Genomic DNA, 26035 nt, shown 5'->3' with positions numbered 1-26035 from the left:
GAGCTTTAGAGACTCTCTGGGGGCTCTCCCGCGTCTTCAGTAGAGTACTACTGAAGGTACCTGTGTGAGGAAGCCATTCAAGGCTGATTTAAAAATAATAATAATAATAAGGGATGATCTTGGAGTCCTGGGCTGCTTGTGGTGACTAGCATAAAGGACCTGATGGAATTAGGCCTGCCGGTTTCCAGGGAGACGGTAGTGGAGAGGCTGTGAGTATTGTGTGTGGGGCAGAGAGGGCGAGCATCTTGCCGAAGCTCTAAGAGTTCTGGAGTTCCCATTTGCCCTTGATGATGGAGGAGGTCTGCAGGGGGATTGTCCTACTCCGGAGACTTAAAATTCCCCCTCGACCTGCTGCTTCACTTGACTCCTGACCGACACGTGGAGTCCTGTGGGGAGTTGGACTTACCCTCCAAGACTCATGTTCATGTCATCCTTTTCCTAGGGACTTTTTTCCCCAGAAGAAGACACCTCTAATGTATGGTTTCAAAACAGAATTCATTTAACAGAATGTGTTTTCCAGCAAATTGACTAGAAAATGTTGGTTCCTTTAAGAATTGCTTCCGCTGTTTATATGTATATATGTGTATGTGTGTGTTTGTGTATTTTTATATATGCATATATTAGATACGTATTTTAGTACTAATTTCAGCCTAAAGGTAGTTGACTAAGGTCAGTTCTTCGTAAAGGAGACTTCCGAGGCCCAGTTAGAACTCCATTCATCTCTGTGTTCCTTGACCCAAATACATAGAAGGCACTCAGTAAAGATTTGTTGAGTAAATGTATTTCAGGTAAGATGTGGCATTCTGAGTGAGGCCTTCATGTGAGTTTTGTCGTGGGTACTGAGGCCACCAAGCTCGTGACTTACGTACGGACTTGTGAGACTGTGCCTCTGCCCTGTCAGCCAGGCTTGCTGAGTTGGAACCTTCTTACTGGGTTTGTGGAAGTCGGCTGGAAATTCTTCTGTTAGGAGTGATAGGGAAGAATGCCTGATGGCATACACGTCAGGCTAGTGGCTTAAGGTAAGAGAAGAGCAGAGCACTTTCAAGAGCCTCGTGTCCTAAAATTGGGACCTTTTCATTTCATTTATCTTTGAAACAGGTAATACATTCACATTCTTCAAAACTTAGAAGGCTCAAAACTGTGAAGTCTCCCCCTCCCACCCCTGTTGGCAAGTTGCCTGGCGAGGCATTCAGTTCGCCCTTCCTAGAGGCGACCATGGTGTGACCTCATAAAAGATGAGATGACCTTTCAGGTGATGGATCAGGTTAGGAAACTAGAACAGGAGGTGCTTAGTAAGTTAGTCATTATTGTATGCCAAGCAATGTGCTGAATATTTTATATGTAATTTAATCTTCATAACAATCCTTTGAGGAATTGTCTTTGTCTCTCTGCTTTGTGTCCTGTGCTTAAACCTCTTTCTGCTCCATCCTTGTCAGCCGATTTTAACTCCTTCTTTGTTTTTCTGCAGACCATCTTCTCGTCCTCCCCTGTGACAGCTGAAATGTCCCTCTGTTAGGATCTGGCTCCGGTGGTGGGTTGGAACTGGCTCCTGTCCGCTTGAAAGCCTGAGGGTACTCTCTCTTCCCAGCTGTGTTCAGTGACCTCCTGTTGGTAACTTGCATCAGTCACAGTAGGAATATTTACACCATAGGAACTGGCCGATGCTACAAGTCAGGGCTGTTTTTTCCAGAGAGCTGGTTGTTAAACATTTATCAACACACCACTGGATCCTCCTCCCTCTTAACTTTTGTTGTTTAATGAACCAGCTAAAGGTAACTGAAGGATGGAATTTTTAAAAACCACAAAGACATACCTTAAATACGATTTTTTTTAGAAGTTTGCAATCATTTGACAAACTGTTTAAAACTTTTGCTCATGACAATGTTCAAAAATGCAAAAAAGTTGAAAGACTAGTATATTGAATGTTCATGTGCCTGTCTCCTAGATTTGATAGTTAATGTTTTTTCCTGAAATGCTGAGTGTACTTCTCCTACATAATCCTAATTCCATCATCATTAAGAAATTTATAGTTCTCCAAAATCATGTTTCTCCCCCAGTCCATACTCATATTTTTCTAATTGTCAATTTCTAAAAAATGTTATTTACAGTGGTTTTGTTTTTTTAGATTGTATTTTTAAGTTATCCCTATGCCCAATGTGGGGCTTGAACTCATGACCCCAAGATCAAGAGTCCCAGGCTCCACCGACTGAGCCAGCCAGGCGCCCCTATTTTTTTTCCTTTTTTTTCTGACAAGGATTCAATCAAGATTTGTGTATTGGTTTTTGTTGTTCTCTTTTTCTCTTTTAAGCTAGAATAACCCTCTTCTCCCACAGTTTTTTCCTGACATTGACTGTTTTCAGTTTTTTCTAAGTTTCAGACACGTGCAGAAGGAGAAAAAATAGGCAATAACCCACAGTATACCCAACACCAATTCAGTGACTGTCAAAATTTTACCACACTTACCTCATTTATCTTGTTTCTTCACTAGAATATTTTAAAAACAAATTCAAGACATCCTGTTGTTTCACCCCCTGGTAACTCTAAAAAATACATTTTCCTGTGTAACCAAGTTGGTGGTTATAAAACCCCAAACAAAATTAATAATGACATTGACTTTTTAAAGAAACCAGGCTAGTTCTTTGGTAGTGTCCTCGATTTGGGGGTTTCTGCGATCCTTTCCTCGTGATAACATTTAGTTTCTCTATCCTGAATTTACCATATGCTGGAAATTAGGTTCGAGTTTTTGATTAAATACTTTTGGCAGGAATGCTTAATAGAAGATGAAAGGTGCTTCAGAGCCCATCAACATCAGGTAGCACGCCAAGTCTGGTTTTCCACTATTGATGATGTTAAATTTGATCACTTGATGAAGGTGGTGACTGCCTGTTGTCTCCATTGTAAGCATAGGTTTTCCTCTTTGGGATTAGCAGTAACCCTGGGAGCCCTGCTTTGGCACCACATGAATGTTCTGTTCTCCAGCAACCTTTCCCTTAATGGTTTAAGCAGCCATTAATGTTCTTTGCCTGAATCGGTTTATTGCAGCAGGCGTTGGAAAATAGGACTGCTCTTCTTCTGATACCGATCCAAGGCATTTTCTTTTGTGTGTGGGTTCACTGATTGGTGTTTCCTGTAATGGTGTATGAACCCCATCCATAATTTATCTTCTCTTAATTCTCGAAATCTTCTCTACACTTGAATTGTCTTCTTAAATGGACAAGCAATACAAGCTTTTTTGAAGCTGTACCAGTGCAGAATCTTTCCAGATTTGTCCTCACATTTCATAATTCTCTTGGCCACTCATAATTCACTCTCAGTTTTTGAGGATTTTTTCCCTTTATGTTTTAATTTTATGTTAGTTTGAGTATTTTTTTTTTAAGCAACCTGCTTTTGCTTATTCTTTACAGAGGATTCATCGTAGTTGCCATAGAAACAACGACTGGGTTTATTGTCTTCAGTTTCTGTAATTTTTAAGTTACATAGTTGCAGCATCAAGTAGGTACAGATGTCGTAAATAGGTTTGGGAGCAAAAACAACCAGTTCTTTGTAAACATTCTTGTTAATCTATGGGAGTAGAGGATGTAGAGTACTAGATAGTAGCCTACTAGCCAGAAGCATGCAGTGTGCTTCACAGGGAGAATGGAGCGAGTCCGTTAATCAGCAAGTTGTTACGCGGAGGTCAACCTAAGAGAGCGTCTACCATGTTGTAATTTTACTTGCCTTGTCTTCCCCATTAGACTTCCAGTTCCTTGAGACTAGTCTTATTTGTAGGTGTTTTGTTTTAATCCCTAGTGCTCAGTACAGTGCCTAGCCTGCAGTGGGTGCTCAGTAAAAACATAGGATGAATGAATCCATGACCAGCACCAGAGGGGACCTCAGGTGACTTCTGATCTTAAACGTAGTAATCTTGGCGGTATCTTTGCAAACGTCAGGGTTGGTGTGGTCATTGCATATAATCTGGTCTTTCATCGGTGTTTCCTCTTCTCATTCCCTCAATCTTTGAGTCTGTCTCTGCTCTGTGCCAGCTTCCTTGACTTTATTGTGTATTGCAAGCCCCCTGTGTTTGTTCCCATTCCAGTTTCCTGACAAAGATGCAAAAAATGTATGACGGGTTTGCTGCCATGGCGCTATGCACAAAGGGAGAGGAGATTCTGAGGAAAATACAAAATAGTTCCTTAGTTCTCTAATCTAGAGTTTAACCAATCCCAGGAACTGAAGTCTTCTGTTTCTTCACAGAGGAAATATGACAAAGGCAGTGGCTGTACAAGCTTCCTTCATGGGCCGCCCTCCCCACTGCCTCATCCAGTAAGCGGGAGCAACTACTTCTAGAGGTGAGAGGGGAGGGAGGACAATCTCCATAACCCATTTGATCCCCCTAGCTGCAAAATTTTGGTTTTGAGAAACAGAGTGAACGATCTGTAGCGTTGCTACATTGAAGGACTTTAAGACACAGCTGCAGAGGATTGAATGCTCAGGTGATAGAAGTTATGCTCTTTGATAGAAGCCTATAACCTGTAGTTTTTAAAAGCTACTCGTAGCTGAATAATCCCAGTGATCCGGAGAGTCTGTTTCTATAGATACTAAAAGGTATCAAACAGGTACATCTGAGATGATTTTTAACTTCCAGAACCAGGAGAAAGTTGATCAGTAACACAGTCCTTACTCATTCTTTACTTACTATGTGCCAGGCACTGTGTTAAATTTTACATTTTTATCATTCAGTTTTCATCGTGAACTTAGGATTTATCTCTGTTTTACAGATGACTAGTCAAACCAGAACCAAAGGATCCAAACCCAGATGTGTCCAAATTTAGTTCAAGACCCTTAAGCACTGATGGGATTTGCTGAGGTCCCATCATCTATATTTGGACCCTACAATCTGTGACTTACAGGGAGGATCAGTGACCAAGGATGACCTAGAGATTCTCAGTGTTATGTCAGGACCTGTGGTGATGTTCTTATCAGGCAGTTGTAGTACCTTCTCCCAGAAAGCTTAAGGCGTGTTTGTTGTCATTTTTACTGAGGGGGCAGATCCCTCAGAAGGTTGGTCTATTTTTGAAGATCTTTTGAACATTCATTCGGTAAGCTAAATGCATATTGTTTCTTAGTCCTATTTGAATGTGAGTCTTGGTTTCCAGGCTGCATTCATATTGTATGTTTAAGAAGACAATGAAAATTCTTTGAAGAGCTTCTCACTCGATGGGAAGATAGTCTCAAACTCAACAGGGTTTGATTTCTACTTGTTTTTAAAGCTGGCTTTATTTGGGGACAAATTCTATTGTAACTTTTCTAGAACTTGGTGCCTATAGGAGTTAAAATAGTAAAATCAGTTAAATAGGAAATGAGTCTTTTATGTACAAGGCCTTAGATCAGTTAACAGTTGGTCACTGTTCTGGGAAACAGTTGCTAAAATTATAACCAACCAGTAGTCAATGGCCTCGTTTACTCCATTGTGTCCTAGGAAGAAAAACAATCTTATGACAAGAGCTTGCGAAGATAATTCCATTTTTTCCTACTCCTCTTCATCTCCCCTCCCATTTTCTTATGATTAATTTGAGCTTTTTTTTTCCTTTTGCTTTTATCGAAAGTATTATATACCAGACACTGTGCTAGCTAGCTTCTGAGGCTTTCAATATAAAAGAGAACTCTTGCCTTCAAGAATCTCACGGTATAGTAGAAGAGAGAGAATTAGAAGACAGGATAATAAATGAGCTGGTGGAGCGAGTGAAGGCTCTGTGGAAACACGACAACCGAACCCAGCTGGCATAGGCAAGGTTAGGAAGACTTCCAGGATGAGAGGATACTTGAATTGTGTCTTGGAGGAAGCGTAATAGGAGAGGCGCCAAGGGGAGAAGGTGTTCTTGGCAGAGGAAACCGTGAAACCACATATCTAGTTTGGAGAATGGCAAACTCCACGCTCTGACATGGAATGAGAAAAGGTGTAGGAGATGAGGCTAGAGGAGGAGTCCTGGGAATCCTGTCATCAAGGGTGCTGTAGGCCATTCTGAAGCATCTAAACTGTCTTCAGTGTGATGGGCAGCCATCGAAGATTCGAAGCAGGAAAATAATGAGTTCAGATCTGCTTTGTACAAGACATTTGAAGGTTGTTGGGGTTCAAAAGACCCATAGTGAGGACCTGTGACCCAGGTGAGCTGGTAACGGGGTTGGAGATTACTGGAGGGACTCAGTAGATACTTAGAAGCGGTCTTAAATGTAGAAGTCAGCTCAGTGTTCGGCAAGCAATCTGTCCTAGCAGGGTGGAACTAGAGGAAAAGGAAGAATCGGAGACAACTCCCACAGCTTTACATTTGCTAGAAACTGTGGTGCCATTAGTCAGCGAGAGGAATGGAAGTGCAGGAACAGATTGGTGAACAAGGTGATAGATTCCGTTTTGGATGCATTGAACTTGAGATGTCTGGAGGACGAGTGAAGAGGATCAAGTAGGCGATTGGAATATTTTTATATCTCTATCTGCAGTTGAGGAAAGAAGGTTAGACTGGGGGTGGTCATGGTTTATAGATTTGAGAGTTTTCAGTCTGTGGGTTAGGTCTGCTTTTGTTACCATTACCTGTAGACTACATGGTGGAAAGCAGCTTGACCATAAAGCTAATTAAGCTTAGGGTTAAGTGCTTCTCACATGCGGGGTCCTGGGAAGGGCTCTAGCAAATGTGTTTACATGAGCCTGTGTTTTTGTAAAACTTGCAAAGTCCAGATATGATAACTACAATTGGTCAGAATTGTTCTCTTGCCTCTGAGTTACCCTCTCTCACTCTCCCATCTGGTGATGTTGGAGTGGTCCCAGGCATTTTTTTTTTCTTCTTCTTTTTTTCTCTTTTTTCTTTCCTCTTTCTTTTTCTTTCTTTCTTTTCTTTTCCTTTTCTTTTTTTGCAGTCCAGCTGTGGAGAGGTTGAGCTGGAAATCCACGTAGTTTGGGTTTGCAGTCACCCTGATGTGTAAGTTACTGCTAGCCAACCCAGCGTGGGAATGACATGGAAAAATACTGCCCATTGTGACACACACATGTGGGACCAGCATTCATTGTGTCAAGATACAGATGTGTCCTAACACACCTGGCCCTGGACTCATGGATATAGAAAAGGGTGAAATGAATGAAGCCAGAGACTGGTGGGTAGGAAAACTTCCCACTACAGCTGATGACATCTTAGCCTGAACTCTGGCCCGATACACAGGCTTGTACACAGAGAGGTTTATCTGGAATGGGATCCCAGGGAACAGGAGTTCAGGACAGAGGAAGTGAAATGGGAAGGAGGGAAAGAAGTACAAGGACGGAATAGTGCATTGGCTATGGCTACAGGCAACAGGTGTTCTCTCCTACCTAGGACATTTTGAAAAGCCTTATGAAATGCTCCTAGAACTGTGCTTAGTACAAAAGGAGTAAGTATCCTCCCACGGGCATTGGTTCCTCCCCATTCTGGATTGCATGCGCATAACTGCAGATGGGCTGCAGGGGAAGTCCCGTGGCAGAAGCGAGCAGCACATTGGGCTGTGCCACGAGTCGGGTGACAACATGGTGTCTGCCTGCGTGGATTGCGCGAGCAGAAAGCCAGTCCGGATCTGTGTGGAGCTGGCCGCTCAGGCAGTGGAAGGAGTAAGCAGCGGGGTCCTACAGGACTGGGAAGGGATGCTTAAGAGGTATCAATGTTGACAGAAGATTCTATTCTCATTCATTCCTAGTCCAACATTCTCTCTTGTTAGGATTACGTACAGTAACGTACCATATGTGGTTCAAAGTCTTTTTTCCTTTTTGATGAGAATTACACAAAATAGCCTTGTTAGAATTACTATTTGTAGGACACAAACTTGTAACGTTACTATGAGTTTCAGTAGGCATGCTACTGTTACCTATTTCTCACCAGAATTTTCCCGTATACATGTAGTTTATGCAAATGGGATTATACTGTGGCTGATAGTCCAGGTTTTTTTTCCCTTAATGTATTTTAGATAACTTTTCATAATAATTTATGTAGGTCTACTTTGATTTTTTTTTAAATAGCTGCATAGTAATTCCATTCTGTGGATGGACTAGAATTTATTTAACCAGGCTTCTGTTGGTGAGTATTTAGGTGGTGACTCTTTCCTCATAGAAAAACCTCTTTTATCTCCAACACAGTTTTCAGAGATATGGGGGGGGAGATATAGATAATGGGGATGGTGAAAAGGAGAAATTGTGAAGGAATTTATAATAGAAAATGTTGGGCTTTTTTTTTTTCTTTTAAGATTTATTTAGAGAGTGCGCGAGCATGCACTTGTGAGCATGAGGGTGGGGGAAGGGCAGAGGGAGAGAGAATCTTTTTTTTTTTTTTTAATGATTTTTTATTATATTATGTTAGTCACCATACAGTATATCCCCGGTTTCCGATGTAAGGCTCGATGATTCATTAGTTGTGTATAACACCCAGTGCACCATGCAATACGTGCCCTCCTTACTACCCATCACCAGTCTATCCCATTCCCCCACCCCCCTCCCCTCTGAGGTCCTCAGTTTGTTTCTCATAGTCCATAGTCTCTCATGTTTCATTCCCCCTTCTGATTATCCCCCCTTTCTTTATCCCTTTCTCCCCCTACCGATCATCCTAGTTCTTATGTTCCATAGATGAGAGAAATCATATGATAGTTGTCTTTCTCTGCTTGACGTATTTCACTTAGCATTATCTCCTCCAGTGCCGTCCATGTTGTAGCAAATGTTGAGAACTCGTTCTTTCTGATAGCTGAGTAATATTCCATTGTATATATGGACCACAACTTCTTAATCCAGTCATCTGTTGAAGGGCATCTCGGCTCCTTCCACGATTTAGCTATTGTGGACAATGCTGCTATGAACATTGGGATGCATATGGCCCTTCTCTTCACTACGTCTGTTATCTTTGGGGTAAATACCCAGTAGTGCAATGGCTGGATCATAGGGTAGCTCAATTTTTAACTTTTTAAGGGACCTCCACACTGTTTTCCAGAGTGGCTGTACCAACTTGCATTCAGAGGGAGAGAGAATCTTAAGCAGACTCCATGCTGAGGGGGGAGCTGAGTGCTGAGCTTGATCTCACGACCCCGAGATCACAACCTGAGCCGAAACCAAGAATCAGATGCTTAACCGACTGGGCCACCTAGGCGCCCCGGTAAATGTTTGGTTTTAAAGTCATCTGATCGCATCTTTTTTCTCCTCTATAATAACAATGATGTGCTTGAGGTTTCCAGGGACAGGAAACAGAGGAGTAAAATGGTAGGACTTTTCTTGTCAGGACAATAAGGAAAATCTCAAAATACTTTTGCCTGCTTCATTTCTTTTTTCAAGTTGATTATTTGCACAAAATTTCCATGCAGGATTAATACATTGGATAAGAAATTGAACTATATGGTCTAGTTTTCCCTCAACTTTAGGACTCAGTGACTTTTGATAATCTTGGAGCCTTTCCCTCCTCCTTTCACCTGTTCATTAACGAGATAATATGTAATTATTAACTGTACAGTGTAATAACAATCCCACCTCCTCATTCCAGCTTGAGATCCTCAGGAAGGACTTCGTGAAAAGGAGACTTGAGTGAGAAAGGGGATAGGTCTCTCTTTAACAAAACCAGCCCTTAGTTTCCCCTTTAAGCAGGTTTAAAAAGAACGGGTGCCTGCTCAGCCCTTTCCTTAAAATGCTTGCTCCGAGAGCAAATGGATGGTGTGGCTTGATTGATCTGCAGTGGTTTTTTAGCACTTTGCAAGACTTAGATAAGTTTTGTTCACTATGAACATCGCAAGATGATCGTGTTTTAATGTGTGACCTGGTGTCCTTACCAGTCTTGTCTACTTGTGTTGTAGAAATCATCCAGGAAATTTAGTTGAGTTGCAGTCAAGAGGATTGGACTACAAAACAGAGTTCTAAATGATGCTTGGTCCAAAAAAGTAAGACACAAGGAAGGAACAGAAGAGAAAATCATAAAATTAAAACATATTTGGCCTCAGCGGCGGAAGTATTTTTTTCTTTTTGTAGTCTCCTGTTGGGTTTGATGGACTGCTGTGAATCTGTTGGACTCTTACCTTACTGGTAGGATAAGTCCTCATCATCCAAAGGCTACGAGTCAGAAATAGACTCATTAGTTCTAAAATAAATACCAGAGTTCTACAGAAGAACTACCTGTCTCTTGGGAAAGATGAGAAGGTTCCCATCATCTCTGCCTGAAAGCCATCTTTTGTCTTAGCCATGTTTTCCATTGCTGATTATTTACTAGGAAAACATTCCAGTGAGTGTACAGTGAGTGTTACCACCAAAAAAGTTGAAGTGGAGATGCCCGGCATGCCTCACTATTTATAAGAAAAATATTTCCCCAAAAGATGGGAAAATCCCAAGTCTTTAAATACTCTGGGAGAGAGGAATAATGGAAAAAACTCTTCAGTTTCTATTCTGTTGATTCACGAGAGTTTCTCACAAATCATTTGGATGGGCCATTAAGTCACAGAATGGCTGGAATCTTATATTAATTGCCTTACTTTGGGTTTCTGGCTAAAGCATCTGGAAGCAAAACTGAAGGCAAGCAAGAGAACCCAAGCGGGTGGGGTATGGGAATGAAAGCCCATCTATTGTTTTCAGCCCAGAACCCTAACGTAGGTGGGAGGATCAGATGGCTGTCTTTAAGAGGAGGGTCCATTTGGATGGGTTGAAAGAAGTGATTTGGCTTCTTTTAGATACAACTGCAATTTAGTCTAGGTTAGTTTTTTTGTTCCAAAAGGTTACTTGACTTGCTATTTCTACCAGAAAGTTCATTGAGCATATCTCTCTGGCTCAGCATCCATATTAGTTTGTCTTCATGGACAATCATCCATTGTCTGGGGTTTGGGAAATGAAACTTCGTCTAATCCTAATTTTGTTTTGGTACCTGCTTTCTACATCCCTTTGTGGTGTGGATCCTGAGTCTGTCCAACAAGCAGAACCAGGAGACAGACAGGCACACACTCACAATATTCACTAAGGGATTCGTTAGAAGGAACAGGCATATGTCCTTGCGAAGGCTGTCTAAGACTGTCCAGAGTCGGTAGGGAAGATCACACCCCGGCATGGTTTGCAGCTGTTTTTGACAGGTGGAACTTCTAGCCCTCAGAAAGTCTTCACCCTGCTTTTAAGGCCTTCCAGCTAATCAAGTCAGGCCCAGCCACCCTCAAAGTTAACCCATTAGGGACTTGAATTGTATCTGTGAAATCCTTTCATTGCCGCACCTAGGTTAGTGTTTAATTGAATTACTGCGGACCGTTCCCTATCCAAGTTGGCACATCAGAATTCCATCGCATCAAGAGAAACCAAAGAGGAGCTGCCTGGAAAATGATACCACCGTCGAGGTGCCTCTGCAGACGTGTGTGTTAATCCAGGCCTATTTCTCTACTAATCGTGAAAAACATTCCTATCTGAGCACTCCACGGTTCCAGAGCTGACTACTTGTATGCCTCAATCAGGGAAGCCCAGTGAGCTAATCTTGGCAGGATTAGACCCTGCCCACCCCCTGCCCTTAAATTTTCAAAAGTTGTTGGTAAAACAAGTTTTTGTTGACTGAGAAACGTTTTCCTATTGATGACCATTTTGTGAGCTTTTTAACTTAAAAGCTGCAGCTTAAGTGTCACTGCCAGTAGAAAACGAAGTACTTATTTCACCAGAGAAACGATTAAAACATCTGTTTCGGGGAGGGGGAGACACGAGAGATCTTGTGGGGGTGGACATGTTCTGTGTCGTGACTGAGGCAGCGTCCGTGTCCTGGTTGTGATACTGTGCTGTGGTTTTGCAAGATGTTACCATTGAGGAAATTGGGTAAAAAATACATGGGATCTTTGTTTTTTCTTAAAACTGCCTATGGATGTACAGTTATCTCAAAATAAAATCCTAGTATAACAATGATCCATTTTAAAAAGCAAATAATCCTTTTATAAGGGGAAGAATCATTTTCTAATCATTTTTAAAAATAGTTTCCTTAAGAAGGTAGACACGTAAATATATTTGGTGCTCTGCCAGGAATAAGGCATATACTCAACGTAGATTTAATGAGTGGAAGAGGATATGCCTGATGGGAAAATTGGAGGGGACAGTTGAGTGTGTAGGGCTTAATCTTGATTCTTGACAAAACTTTTTTATATTAAGTTCTTAGATGAAATATCATTGGGCATATTGTAAGCAGATGGAGTCTCTACAATGATGACGACTGAGAGAAGATGTGGTTACAATTTAAAAACTAATGCCAGACAAGATGTGGGTCCAGAGGATACCTTTAAAAATGTGCAAGTGGTAGTTTCAGGACGAGTGAAATACCATTTTTTTTTTTTTTACCCCAGAGAGTTGTATAGATGGAAAATAAAAAATATGTTCAAAGGATTTAGATAAATTTGTGAATTTATTCCATAAATATCTGTGTGCCTATAATTGGCCAGGCAGGTGTCTGTGGCTTTAACATATTTCAGGAATTTTCCTAACATGTAAATGTGGTTGTCCTTCAAGGCAACCATGCCTTCTCCAAGTCTCCACTGATACATCTCAAGATCTGAGAACCACATGGATTGGCTTTTCTCAGCCTAGGCTATTTCTGTTCTTACTGCGTGAGAGGTTGGTTGGAGTTCACTTTTCCATACCAGTCAGTATCATAAGAATAAGATACAGTTATGAATGGGAAGGTGGAACCAAGCTCTGTCCAGATGTTAAGAAGCGGATGCGATCACGGTGATCGCTATGTGTAGAAATACGGATAACATACAGGGAGGCGCAGCATTGGAGCTGGGCCCTGGTAAATCCGGCCTGTGTGCTCGCACTACTGGCTCTCTGCACAGTGCCCAGGACCCTGCTTTGGTTTTGGAAGGAAAAAAATCCTTTAGGGGCTGAGGACCTCAGTGAGTGGCCACCTCCTCACCCTGAGTTTGAGTGGCCGACGAATAGTAGGCCCGTTCCCCGAAAGCTCTGTCATCTGAGATAGATGACTTCAAGAGGTCTGTCCAGGACGTGGTCCTATTAGGAAATGTTATCTGTGTCAAATAAAACCCTACCCTCACCACCCCCAACTTAGATATTTCAGGGAACCATGATTCCATGTTCGACCCCAGTAAACCACCACTCCCTGCCTCCGCTGCCCCCCCACCCCCCCCCCGGCAGACATGACCTAACTGGGAGTGAGCTGGTGACTGAGATGACCCCACACGTCTGGAGTGGAGGAGTTGTCCCGCCAGAGAGATTTCAGGCAGCCGCTTACTGGTCGGCCACAGGAATTTTTGGAAGTAGTAAAACTTTTGGTAAAAGGGGGCTTTTGTCTCCCAGAATAGCAACAGTTATCATCACTTAAAACCAGTGATTTCTATATACAGCAAGTGCTTCTATATATATACTCATGTATTGTTTATATAGGACTATTTTAAGATCTGTGTCACATTTTTCTGGTGTATTTTATGGTGGGAAAATTCAATTGGAAAAAATGCATTTCACTCTGGTGGGGATGGTAAGGTAAAATAAGTACTTACACACGCACACACACACACACACACACACACACACGAATTTTTTGTTTTCAGTTTGGCTTTAAATGGTATAGAAATAGCTGGGTGATATAGCTCCTTAAATGAAATTATGTTGCTTCTCAAGTTTAACCGTTGTTCTCATGTTACATGACATCTTTCACCACATTAGAGAAGACCTACAAGGCATGTGTAAGAATTTACCCATGTTGTACTTACAAAAATTATGAGAAAATGGCTTTGTGTTTGTGTAATGCGGCTTATAGTTCAGGGTACTTTTGTTCATAGCTGTTGAATTGAGAGGGATATGGATGGGGGAAAGGACCTATTAGGGTTAAGAGTAGTGTGGGTACAGAGATGCAGGCGCTCTGGCTGGGGGGTGATGGGGGCTGTGGTGGGGCAGTCCCAGAGCGGTGCGTTGTGGCAGTGAGGGCAGGGTTTAGGGTACTGTGGTGGCTGACCCTTGCTGAGAGATGTTCCTTCCTACCTGTGGTGTGGGGTGGGCATCAGCGAGGTGCCGTGGGAGAGGGGTGTGAAGTGAGGAGCTCGGTCTAGCAGAGAAGACACCCCTTACTAGGGGGCAGCAAGCGACTGTGCTTGATGAGAAATGCAGAGGATGCTGCGGGAGTTGAGAAATGGAAACGACCATTTCTACCTTTGGGGAGCAGAAAGGGCTTCCTGGGAAAGGTGCCATTTGGAGAGGAGTTCCAAGCGGGGGCAGCAATGGCAAGCACTGCCAGGATCAGGACTGCGAGAAGAGCTGGAGTAAAGCCATCATGGTTACAACCGGAGGAAATCGGGTCGTCTGCTGGCTGGTGAGCGCGTAGGAGGAGTATGGAGACAGAGGTGGGAGGAGGGGGCTGTGGGGCCACGGGCTGATGGCCTCTGAGCCCTACTCCACCAGGTTTTCTCCTTCACTGAGCAGGGGATGGGAAATGAACACCGTGGAATGGGATGGCATGAGTGTTGCGAATGAGTGAGTCTTAGGTTTTTGGGAGCAGGGAAGAGGCAGGTGTTAGGGGATGTGCGAGACTTGGACGGGGCTGGGAGGAGAGAGATACAAAGATGCATAAAGCCAAGGCCCCTGTCGTCCAGAAGGTGAAGGTCTCATTGGGGGACAGTTAACCTCGGGGAAGTTGGAGGAATGAGTGCAGGTAACAAGCTGTTGGGTGAGGGACACGGGCACCATCGACGGCTTTCCAGTTCAGGGACTTGAAGTCTTCTGTTGAGTTCCACCCCCACCCAGGTGTCCCTTCTAGCTAAAACTCTTTGGTCTCCATTTGTGCCTCACATGGCATGGTTTATACATCTTACAGGGCCTTGGTAGTTCTGTTCTCAGTTTGCCGCTGGTAAAATACAAAACCCAGACCTGAACACAATGACGCAGATGTGGCTGAAGAGTGTCGCTTCCCTTGTTCTGAGGTTGTAGTCCCACTTAATCATCGTGAGCTTGCAGGTTCCTGGATCACTGTGATCTCTGTTTTGGGAGGGGTCTGCTGTCAGCAAAGAGAAGGGGTTGGGGAATGGAGGTCCTCCCAGGGAGTCCACAGGCAGGCCTGTAGCTGCCTTGGAACCGGAAGTGTGTTTATCCTACGTAAGCACTTCTGTCACCCTCTGTTCCCTGTTCCCTGCTCCGGGCTCCCTCCCCACCCTCCTGCCTCATTCACTGGCCCTGGTCTGTTCTGCCGTGACCCTGCTAGTGCTTCTGGGTGGTAGTTCTGCAGGTATACGTATCTGTGAAGACTTACTGATCTGTGCATCTTAGGTACTCTGTGTATTCATGCTTCATGAAAGAGGAAGAGGAAAAAGGTGAGAGAAATGAGGGAGGGAAGAGGCAAAGGCAGTTTCAGAGTTTTAAGCCTGGTGACTGGAAATCTAATGGCATTGTTTCTAGAAGTGGGTTCTTGGAGAGGGAGGTGTTACTTTGGAGAGGAAAGCCCAGTTTTGTCCTAGTGACGCAGGCCTTTCTAGTGAAGGCCCCCTGGCAGAAGCAGTTCCTGTCTGCCCGTTAGCAGGAAGGGTGGGAGTAGAAGTCACACTGGACGGTGGGCATGGGTGGCAGTCCTTAGATGCTCCTTTCTTGAGCGTCTTTTGTCATTGTAATTGGCTTTCATGACCTTTTTGGCTGCATTTGATACTTTTGAGTCCTCTCTACTTCTTGAAATAGGTTTTTTTTGTTTTTTTTTTTTGGCTTCCAAAACCCCATTCTCCTCCTCCTCTGCCTACCTGCTGGCATGTCTCACCTAACCCGTCTACAACAGGACTAATTTCACCTTCAAACACGGGCCTTCCACAGCCCTCTTCAGTAATGGCGACTCCCTCCTTCCGAAGGCTCGGGCTGAAAAACCTTAGAGCTGGCCTTGACTCTTCTCTCCTCTGCCCTACAGTCAGCCCATCAGCCAGACCTGCCGCCTCTGTCTGACATACTCAGAATCTAAGTACTTGTCACCTCCGCTGTTAACACCTGCTCCAAGCCACCCTCCCCTCTCACTTAGATTCCTGAAATAACTTCTCTGGCTCTCCCTTCTCCCTGCCTCAGCCCTTCCCCACTGCCATCCTCCTCCTACCAGCTGCCAAGCCTCTTCTCACCTCAGCAGCCAGGGAGATCCTTTTAAAACAGTCCAGGTCATGTCACTCTTCTGCTCAGAACCTTCCAGTGACCTCCTGCCTCAGGGCAAAAGCTACCGCCTTTTTAATGGTTGTAGGACCTGCACCTCCTCTTTACCTGCTTCCCTTTTGCTCACTCCGCTCCAGCCAGCCGCCCGGCTTCGCCTCCCGCCTCTCCCTCTTCAGGGCCTCTGTTACTTCTCCCACCTGTCACACCCGGCCTGGCCCCTTACCTGTTCCATCTGGCTCCTCAACACCCTTCAGCTTTGCTCAGATGTCCCCTTATTAGTGAGGCCCTTGCCTGCCCATCCTGTACTAAATAATCCTGTCCCTGCTTTTTGTTTTCCACGGTACCCAATCGGACATGCTTTCTTATTGTCTCTTCCTCTTAGTGTCTCTCTCCCCAACTCGATACTTACGCGGCGTTGTGTTTTATGGATTACAGATTATGCTTCTAGACTTCTCTCACTTGATCACGTGTGTTCATTTTTTGTAAAACAAGGCTCATTCTGGTTACACTTGAAGTGGATTCATTGACTTCTTGGCTGCTAATCGAAAAACTGACGTCCTTGGGGAGGACTGCAGTGCGGCCGTTCAGACATCCTCCATCCCGTTTGGCTTTGCTCTTGTGGGACCTGAATTCCACTTTCTAGAGTTTTTATTTCTGTTGTCACTAGTTCCAGAGAATTCATTCTTGGGAACTTTGATTCCTGCTGAATGACTTGTTACAACTTTTATGTTTGTTGCACTTTTATGTTTGTTGCATCCTTTAAAAATGAAGGTCTATCCCATGCTTCCTGGGCCCTACCTTTGGTCAGCAAGGGCCTCCAGCACTGCAGCTTCGGGGAACAGTAGGCCACGTGCTCTCTGCTGGCCGCACCCCTGGGGTTGAGCAACGTAGCAGTAATGATGATTGTATAGTGTTTGGCCTGACTTTCTCCTCATTGAATCTTCCTGTTTGTTTTCTTCCTGCTGTTCGAGTGGCCTTTTTGGACCCCACGGACTCTGTTTGCCTCGTGCTTACTTGAACGGGTCTGTTGGACTACTCGCTGTCACTCTGTGTTAGCACAGCAGTATCAGCTTGTTCCTGACCATTCTGCTTCATAGACTCTCCTGGCTTTCTTCCTTTGCTACGTTAGCTCGTCTGTCTGCCGCTCCGTTTTCCCTCACTGCCATCCAATTTGTAGGGAGAGCAAACGAGTTCATATTTTCATCAGGTACTCTTTGTCAGCCTCATCACTGTCCTGTCTGGTTATTTCCACCAGCAGAAGGATGGTACCTGTCTTTTAAAATTTGAGCCTAGAATTGTGGCAAGGTGAAAAGATGCGGGGGTGCCAACCTGCCACCACGCTGGGCTGGATTAGTGATCCAGAGAGAATATGCAAATGATAGACTGGGAGGTGGTGAAGCAGGAAGAGGCAGAAATTTGATGCCAGTTTTGCTGTGTACAGACGGTGACTTAGCCCATCTTTTCATGGAGCCCGGCTCTCCCAAAGTCATCGGTGCAAGTGCCCTGCCTCGAGCACACAGCAGTTAAAGAAAGATGGACAGTCTAGGTTACTGCTGGATAAATAACTTGCTTACGGTTTTGGATTTGAGTAGAGATGTCTCATAGAACCCTATAGTCTGAAAACAGGCCTGCTTAGATTCTCTTAAGCCTGACTTAGTGACCCATTTTTCCTCCATTTCTAGGACCAGACTAGGAGGAAGAGAGGCTAGGGGTTTAAATTTCAGGACAGTTCAAAGTGACTGGAATTCCCCAAGACCTCTTCTAGCTCACCAGGTCCTATTTGTGTTCCATACATGGTTCATCAAGTGTATTTAATCTATCGATATTAGAAAGTTCTAGCGTTATTTAGTGCCTGTAATTATATGTTTTGCTGATTGCTGTATTTTCATCTCTTTGGAAGCTAAGTATCCATTAGTTCATAATCTTTTCTAGTTTCCCCAAAGCTGCTTTTCTGCTTTTAATCCTGACTTATTCTTCCCACACTCAGGTTAAAAAGGATGTTATTTGAGCTCAGTTTTTTTGGAATTTCTCTGTTGACAAGTTTACCTTTTCCTTTCGATCGCTCCATGGCTGATCCTGAAGACCACACTCACTGTGGCAAATGGTTAAAGTGGGGGCTATAGGCACTGTCCTGCTGTCCCCTCAAAGCGTGATGACAGGAGGGGTGTCTTTTTTTTTTTGTACTTGCTTACCTGGAAAACGGTTCAGAAAACAGGCCTTCTCACCAGGAATTGCAAAGCTAAAAGAATGTGGCTCTGGGGCAGATGCAGGAGTTTCAACACTGGAAATGGGGGGATGAAAGCCTACGAGTGAGCTTGGGAAGAAAACTTAGTAATTTTCAGTCTAAGAAGCCTAACTCACATGAATAGTTTCTCGTGGAGTATGGCCCTTTCCAGTCAGATCTGTTGGTGCTATCGAGCTGGTATTTCAAGTATGTCCATCTGCATTTAAACGAATTGCTCCAAGACAATCTGATTATGCGGTAGTTACTTTGGTGAGAATAGCGCCTCAGTGGAATGGAAACTTCATTTTGAGTCTAATATTAGACCTTGCTTTGGAAAATTCCTTTTAAATGATCACAAGCTGGGAATAGCAAAAGAATTTAACTTTCGACAGACAGCATTCACCAAGAATTTTTAACTGCTTATGTTTGGGTCCTTGGGAAAGCAGATGTGAGAAAGTGACTGGCCTGAATGGACCAGGGGAGCAGTGACGTGACCCGATGCGTGTTTATATCTATTGCTGATAAGTTTCCCTCCTACTCTCATTTGCTCAAAATATTTTCATTCTTTGAGCATGAGCACGCTAAGGATGAAAATTGTTAGGATGCCTAATTGGCTAACTATCTAAGCTTCCAGGCTTCCTTGATGCCTGTAAAGGGGTTTGAGGCAGAGCAGAAAAGGGCCAACAAGCCTACGGAACCAAAGCCACTCTGAGTAAGTGCTGGGAACCCGCTCAGACCTGGCCCCCAGAGAGATATTTAGTTTGTCTAGCTGGTTGTGTCTGAGTGAACTCACCCAATTTGAAGTTTTAAGTAAACTTCATTTAAAGGATCCCCATCCTGTTGTTAAAAAAAGTAATACACATGTTAACAGATCATGAAATTTCCAAATCATGTCTTCTTGGCTTAACTCACGGACCTGTCTCAGATGCCTCGCATGCCTTGGATTAGGAAAACCAATATTGGTATTTGAGAGATGCATTATTATCTTAAAAGATTCTTCTGAAAGGGAAATGCATCTTTTAATCATGGTGTACTTTTAATACACTGGGCTTTCCTGTTTCTGAATAAGCTGGTAGTAAGTCAGTGGTGTCTTAGAACTGAGGAAGAATGTTAAAAAGAGAGTAAGTGCTACCATTTATTGATTGCTCAGGGGCTCCCAGCCACTGTCCTTGCTGGACCTGACACTATCTCTGGTAGTCACAGCAGTTGTGTGTGGCAGCAATTATTACGGACCTGGTTTTAAGAGACAAGACTGAGGCTCAGGAAAGTTCTGTAATTTGCTCGTGATCACACAGCTAGTAATGGCGAGGAAGCAGCCGTGCTGGGGTTCCAGTCTAGGACTGTTCAGCTTTGGGGGAACTGCTGCCCCCTTGCCCTTCTGGCCATCTCCTGTAGCAGCTGTTCTTAAGCCCTCCTGTCTTCCGATCCCTTTAAGCTCTTAAAAATTACTGAGGACCCTTGAACCTTTATTTACATTGGTTCTATCTTTTGACATTTACCGTATTTGAAATTAAAATACAGTATTGTAAAACACCTGGGCCTCTTAATTCACTTTTGAAGGACAGTAATAGGTCCACTACGTTAACATAAATAATGTTTTTATTAAAAATAACTTTTCCAAAACAAAAATAAATCGTGTTACCTTTTTGCATCTTTACTGCCTAGTTGGATTCTTCTATCTTCTGCATTCAGTCTGTGCGATATATGTTTTAGTTGAAATATATGAAGAAAATCTAAGCTCCCATAGGTATGTATTTGGAAAGGGGAGGGATATTTTAACAGCCTTTTCGGGCAATTGGGAATAGCCTCCTTTGATACGATACCAAAACTCCACAAGTGGTAGTTTTTTAAAGATTAGTTGCCATGTGGAATCTAGAACTAGACCAGTGGACTTTTGAAATCCTCTGGTCTGAAATCTTTCTCATAGGAAAATTCTGAATAATATATGTAGGTACTCCCCCAGTCCGGGAAGGAGAGCTTCATTTCAGCCCCTCACCCCTCCCTGAGTGTGGGCTGGTCTTCATGACCTGCTTCCAAAGGATAGAATGAGGGAAAGAAGAAAAATGAGTAACTTGACAGTGGAGAAACTCGGGAATGTCATGTGGTTGTCGTGTAAGCCCTGATGTGATGTAACTAGAAAACCCAGAACCCCAGTCTAATCACGAGAAAACATCAGCCAAACCCAAATCAAAGGACATTCTACAGGATTCCTGACCAGTACTCCTTGATTGTCAAGGTCATTAAAAAAAACAAACAAGCAAAGACTGAGACACTATCGGATGCCAGAGGAGATGTGACACTTAAATGTAGTATGGTGCTCGGGACTGGATACTGGAGCAGAAAGAGGGCATTAATAGAAAAATCCTAAAGAAGTCTGGAATTTGCTGTATCAGTTGTCAATTTCTTAGTTTTACAAATATGTTGTGGTAACGCACGATGTTAACATTGGGGGCAACTGAGGAAAGGCTCCTCAGGACTTCTGTACTGTCTTTACAGCTTTTCTGTAGATCTAAAATTATTCCAAAATAGTTTAAGAAATCCATTGTTATAACCAAGCAACAGACTCTAACTAGAGAGAACAAACCGATGGTGACCAGGGCGGAGGCGGGTAGGGGCGTGGGGGTAAATAGGTGACGGGATTCAGGACAGCACTGGGTGTTGTATGGAGCTGTTGAATCACTAAATTGTACACCTGACACTAATATTACACAGTATGTTAACTAACTGGAATTTAAATAAAAACTTCTTTTAAAGAATATAAAAATAGGGTATGAGAGGAAAAAAAGAATCTGTTGTTATGTCTTGTCCTCTGAATAGATTGTTTACCTGTGCAAGATTTGGTAACATCATCACCATGGTCATTTGGAAAATACTGGTTCACTGAGTTCTGTAGATCTTTGAAATGTTGACCCGTCCATTATTCAGTATTTTAAAAATTACACTTGTTACGTCATCAGAAAAGTCTTTGTCGAGAGCTTCTCAAGCCCGTGGTGGGATACAAGTTTGCCAAAATTCCGATTTTCCCGTGAAAGCTCAAATTTTATCATTAGCAAACGCTGCTGTTGTTTTCCGTAACATTGCAGGCTCATTGTGTCCATTTTCAAGGAACTATTTGCCAGCTCTCCAAGTCTAAATACCATCCGTCTGGTTCCTCAGGTAGAAATGATGTCCCGTGGAAAACGGCTAGTGCAGCCTGCAGTTCAAGCCGTTGTGTGAGTGCCTTTCCTCAAGACGATTGTACTTCAGGATGCGACAGCAGTGTTTTAGGGTGGGTCTCCTTTTGCCGCATAGAGTATTAAAGGACACGTACTCAAGGTCACGATTAATGAAATTAATTTTTACATCTTCACCAGGGACATTCTGAAGAGAAACGGACTTTCCCCCTTCCCTGTGCGTGTGTGGTGGCGGAGAACACGGTCGGCTCCCGCTGCCTCTGCACGATCGCCTCACAACCAGCACAGTGCGAAAGGCCGGGAACATTTTAGTGTTCGCCGGGAAGTAGTCTGACCCCGCGGCCCTCCTGAGAGGGCCTGGGGCGTCCCTAAGGGTCCACAGACCACACTTGGAGAATTGTTCTCCTCAGGGAAGTAGCAGTTGCTATAAGGTCACAAAGGAAGGGCTGACGAGATGGAAGACCAAACCCATGAGGAAGCAAATGGTAATGTGGTGAGGCTCTTCCGGCTCGATCGCCTTGTTTTCGGCGGCTCGGGAAGCTTTTCCATTTGCCTGTGGTACTTCCGCACCCTGTTTCAACGCCGAAATGCAGACTCGGATCATCTGGTGTCTGTGTGCGCCGCCATTCTTAACATAATCCCACACGAGCCTTCGTTCAGGAAATTCAGAAAATGCCTCTGAAACTCTGTTTTCTTTGCTTTAAAGGTAAATCTCATCTGGCTATTGTGCAGCGAGTGAACAATGAGGGCGAAGGGGACCCATTCTATGAAGTTCTGGGAATCGTCACATTAGAAGACGTGATTGAAGAAATCATCAAATCCGAGATTCTAGATGAAACAGATTTATACAGTGAGTAGTCGGAGTGTGATTTTTCAGAATTCTGTCATCTCATTCGTGAGTCCTCTCACATCTCTAGGGGTTACTTGCCTCTGTTTCTAATTACGCGCTGGGTGTGTAGGCTGTGGACCACTTAGCCGTGTGTTCCAGACCCTTCATCGGAGGTGGGGAGAAGAGGCAGGTCCTGTGATGTAGAGTGGCAGTGTTTTGTTTTTGTTTTTTTTGAAAAGTCAGCTTCTTCTAATCGCGGATCGGGGCATTATTTGCCCTGAACAGAAAACTCCCTTCTTGGTTTTTACATTGATTCTGCGTGTGGAAAAAGAATCGTTCTTGACTATTTTTATTTTCTACAAGTAGGCAGTTGTGTTCAGATAAATTTCTTTTTCTACTTACGGTCCTAATTCAAGTACTGGTGAGGGGGATTTGTTAGGTTGATGGTTTGCAACTGCTTAGATGTCCTTGTTCCAGAACCCACGGGCCGGGGCGGAGGTGAGGTCTGTGAGTGTAGGTCCTCTGTGGCAGCGGTGGTGGGGGGAGGTATAGGTGGTGGGACAGGGTAGGTACACAGTAAGAATGTGTTTTTCCCTTTCCCCGCTCCTCTGTCTTTTGGGGGGCAGAGGGAGATGGATGACGGCGGTAGAAGTCGCTTGGCTTGGGGCGGAGGAAGGGGAGGACTCATTGGTGTTTGTGCATGGGGTAAACTTGATCCTGGGCTGACTGTTGACCCTGAATCCTTTCTCACTGAAGTCCCTAACTGGATTGTTGGACTGTGGAGTTTAAACCTTCTTCTTCAGCCTCACTTCTTAGTAAAGCAGGACCTTTTCAGGGTGCCAAGATGGCTCAGTCGGTTAAGCGTCTGCCTTTGGCTCAGGTCATGATCCTGGGGGTCCTGGGATGAAGCCCCGCTTCTGGCTCCCTGCTCAGCGGGGAGCCTGCTTCTCCCTCTCCATGCCCCCTGTTAGTGCTTGCTCTCTCTCTCTCTCAAATAAAATCTCCCCCCCCCCCCAAAACAAGATCCTTTCACAAGATTAATGATGTGAAAGATGCATTATTGCCTGAAGATGTTTGGGGCTCTCAGAGGTGGGACAGAGAAGAGTATCTGGGTTCTGTTTATTCTGTTTGGCTTTTAAAATGTGACTTAGAAGGGGAATGAACTGTTCAAATGGCCTGGGGCACCTGGGACAAGGCCTGCCTTTCTTAAAACAGAGTGATTTTTATTCAGTCCTGCTAGATGGGAATGTCCTTCATTTTAAAAATGAGAGTCTTCCATGTACCCTTAGAAGGATAAACTTGATATTTAGGTAAGGACTTCCTTCTGAAAATGTATCTTTCTTTATCCTCATGTATATATTAGTGCTTTCTTTAAAATCACCAGTGCTTATGTGTTTTGTCCCCTTGACACTTGGAGAGTAGTCAGAGGTCACATAATAGTATTATTTGTGTGTTGACATTCTTTTCATCCTTCCTTACAGTGACTATTTAATACCAAGTGTGTCTCTATATTTTTTCGTTTCAGGGGTAGTACTCATCATGAGAAAGATCATTAAGACATTTAGGAGATCTTAAGTTTGCTTTTCAGTTAACATCTTTTAAACCTGGATTAGACTGATTTCACAGGGAAGTGTTGCCTGTCATGCCTTACCGAGATGGAATGCTGAACGCATGGCTTTAAGTATATTCTCGAGGCTGACAGGCAGTCAGGGCTGTCATTTGCCATTAGAAAATTATTTTGAAATTCGGTGTTGATTTATGCTGTCTGATTCTGAAAAGAATTTGAGACAGAAGAAAATGACAAGTTAGGATTGCCCTCTCCCCAGGACAAGCCTGGTCTTTAGTCTGTTTGGCCCCAGGCATGAAATGGTAATAATGCACAGACCGCTGATTCTTGGGAAAGGAGTGAGGTCTTGTCTTTAACCGAGTTTTTTCTCGATCATTTCTTTGTTGAGAAAAATGCCAGAAAAAAGGTTTTGTATTAGACAGCTTCTAGATCAGGGGTTTGCAAACTGCAGCCTCCGAGGGCTGCCACCAGTGTGGCTAGCCCACCCGCTGCGCATTTTTGTTTTTTACATTTGGTAATCACTGAAAAACATCGAAAGAATAACTTCTTTTTTTTTTTTTTAAGATTTTATTTATTTATTTGACAGAGAGACAGCCAGCGAGAGAGGGAACACAAGCAGGGGGAGTGGGAGAGGAAGAAGCAGGCTCCCAGCGGAGGAGCCTGACGTGGGACTCGATCCCAGGACTCTGGGATCACGCCCTGGGCCGAAGGCGGATGCTTAACGACTGAGCCACCCAGGCGCCCCCGAAAGAATAACTTCTTAGTGACAGTGAAAATAATATGAAATTCACACTCCCCGTCCGTAATACAGTTTTATCGGCACACAGCCACGTGACTTCTTTTACCTACGGTCGCTTCTGCTCCACAGCGGGGTGGGGCAGTACGACAGACACTGTATGGCCCCGGAGCCTGAAATACTACCTAGCCCTTTACAAAGGAAGTATGGTGACCTCTCTTCTCCATGACCTTCTTCATATTTGCTTGACCTTGAGGATCTCAGGGTCTGGGGTAGAAGCAAAGCTAACAGATATTATTGTTAAAACGTTCCGTGAAAGCGTTCTTTTTGTTTGTTCGTTTCTGAAGAGGTTTTGTTCAGGTGTTTGTTTTCCCTGTTTCTCGGCAGAGGCCAGGAGCCTCTGAAAGGCAGGGCACACTTCCCTGGGTCGTCTGTCACCCGGTGACTGTTCTTCTCTGCAGTGTGGTGACATCGAGTAGCAGGAGACTGTGCGCGCTCCGAGCTGCGTACCGTTGCTGTGGGGTTCCAGGGCTTGTGTGAGGGTTTTGTCCCCGCTGCCCAGCAGTGCACTTACAAGGGCTCTAAGGATCTTCGGGAAGAATGTTTATCGTCGCTCCTAGTTGCCTTACTTTGAACTGGGTGACGACTGGGCCACACTGATTTGACGAGGATTCTCTCTCCCCGTCTTCCATCGGGCGTGTGTGCACAGAGTGCCCACGATCTAGAGGTAGCCTAGCCTTTCCAGGGGATTTTGTCATTTTCATTCAAAAAGAGCCCTAATTTGTCTAATAGAGTGCATTTCCTTTTATCTTTTCTTGTTCTTCTGTCAGCTGATAACAGAACGAAAAAGAAAGTGGCCCATCGGGAAAGAAAGCAAGACTTTTCTGCCTTTAAGCAGACAGACAGCGAGATGAAGGTTAAAATATCACCGCAGCTTCTCCTGGCCATGCACCGTTTCCTAGCAACAGGCAAGTGCAGCTTATCGCATTGGAGATCTCTACGAGCCCTGGACCGTGTTGCTCACCCACCACTGACTGGGGTGGGCTGGGGGTGGAGACTGGGAAATGGGGTGATAAGTAATGCCACTTTTGTGTTTTGTTTTTTGTTTTTTTGTTTTGTTTTGTTTTGTTTTTTTCTTTTTAAATTCTCTCCTCTCCTGTGTTCAGTGTCGGCATGAACCCTCTGAGACATTTACCAGGGGTGGACCAGTAACTTAAAATTGGTCTGAAAGGTAAGGATGAATGTTAGTGCCACACTGCATGTGAACAGTAGGCCAGGTCATCTGCTTCCAGCTAAGTCCCGGGGAGAGCCCGCTGGTGGCGTAGGCTGGCAGTGCAGACCAGACACACCCCGCTGTGTGTCGGACAGTTGAGTCATTCTCTCTCCAGCTTGCCTTGGAAGAACAGTTGGACG

General features: G+C 44.1%; 1 protein-coding gene across 2 annotated transcripts in view; it reads left to right on the top strand.

Moving 5' to 3' along the window:
* CNNM2 (cyclin and CBS domain divalent metal cation transport mediator 2) overlaps nucleotides 1-26035 on the top strand; it is a 141085-nt gene that overhangs the window by 94757 nt on the left and 20293 nt on the right. For both annotated transcript variants that reach the window (XM_040624243.1, XM_008686556.2), the window contains exons 2-3: nucleotides 22197-22340; nucleotides 25453-25590. In XM_040624243.1, the coding sequence (XP_040480177.1) occupies nucleotides 22197-22340; nucleotides 25453-25590 (282 nt within the window). The remainder of the gene's footprint in view (nucleotides 1-22196; nucleotides 22341-25452; nucleotides 25591-26035) is intronic.

Source organism: Ursus maritimus, unplaced genomic scaffold, assembly GCF_017311325.1.
Source record: "Ursus maritimus isolate PB19 unplaced genomic scaffold, ASM1731132v1 scaffold_7, whole genome shotgun sequence".
Lineage (NCBI taxonomy): Eukaryota > Metazoa > Chordata > Mammalia > Carnivora > Ursidae > Ursus > Ursus maritimus.
This window is presented reverse-complemented; position numbering and strand designations above follow the sequence as displayed.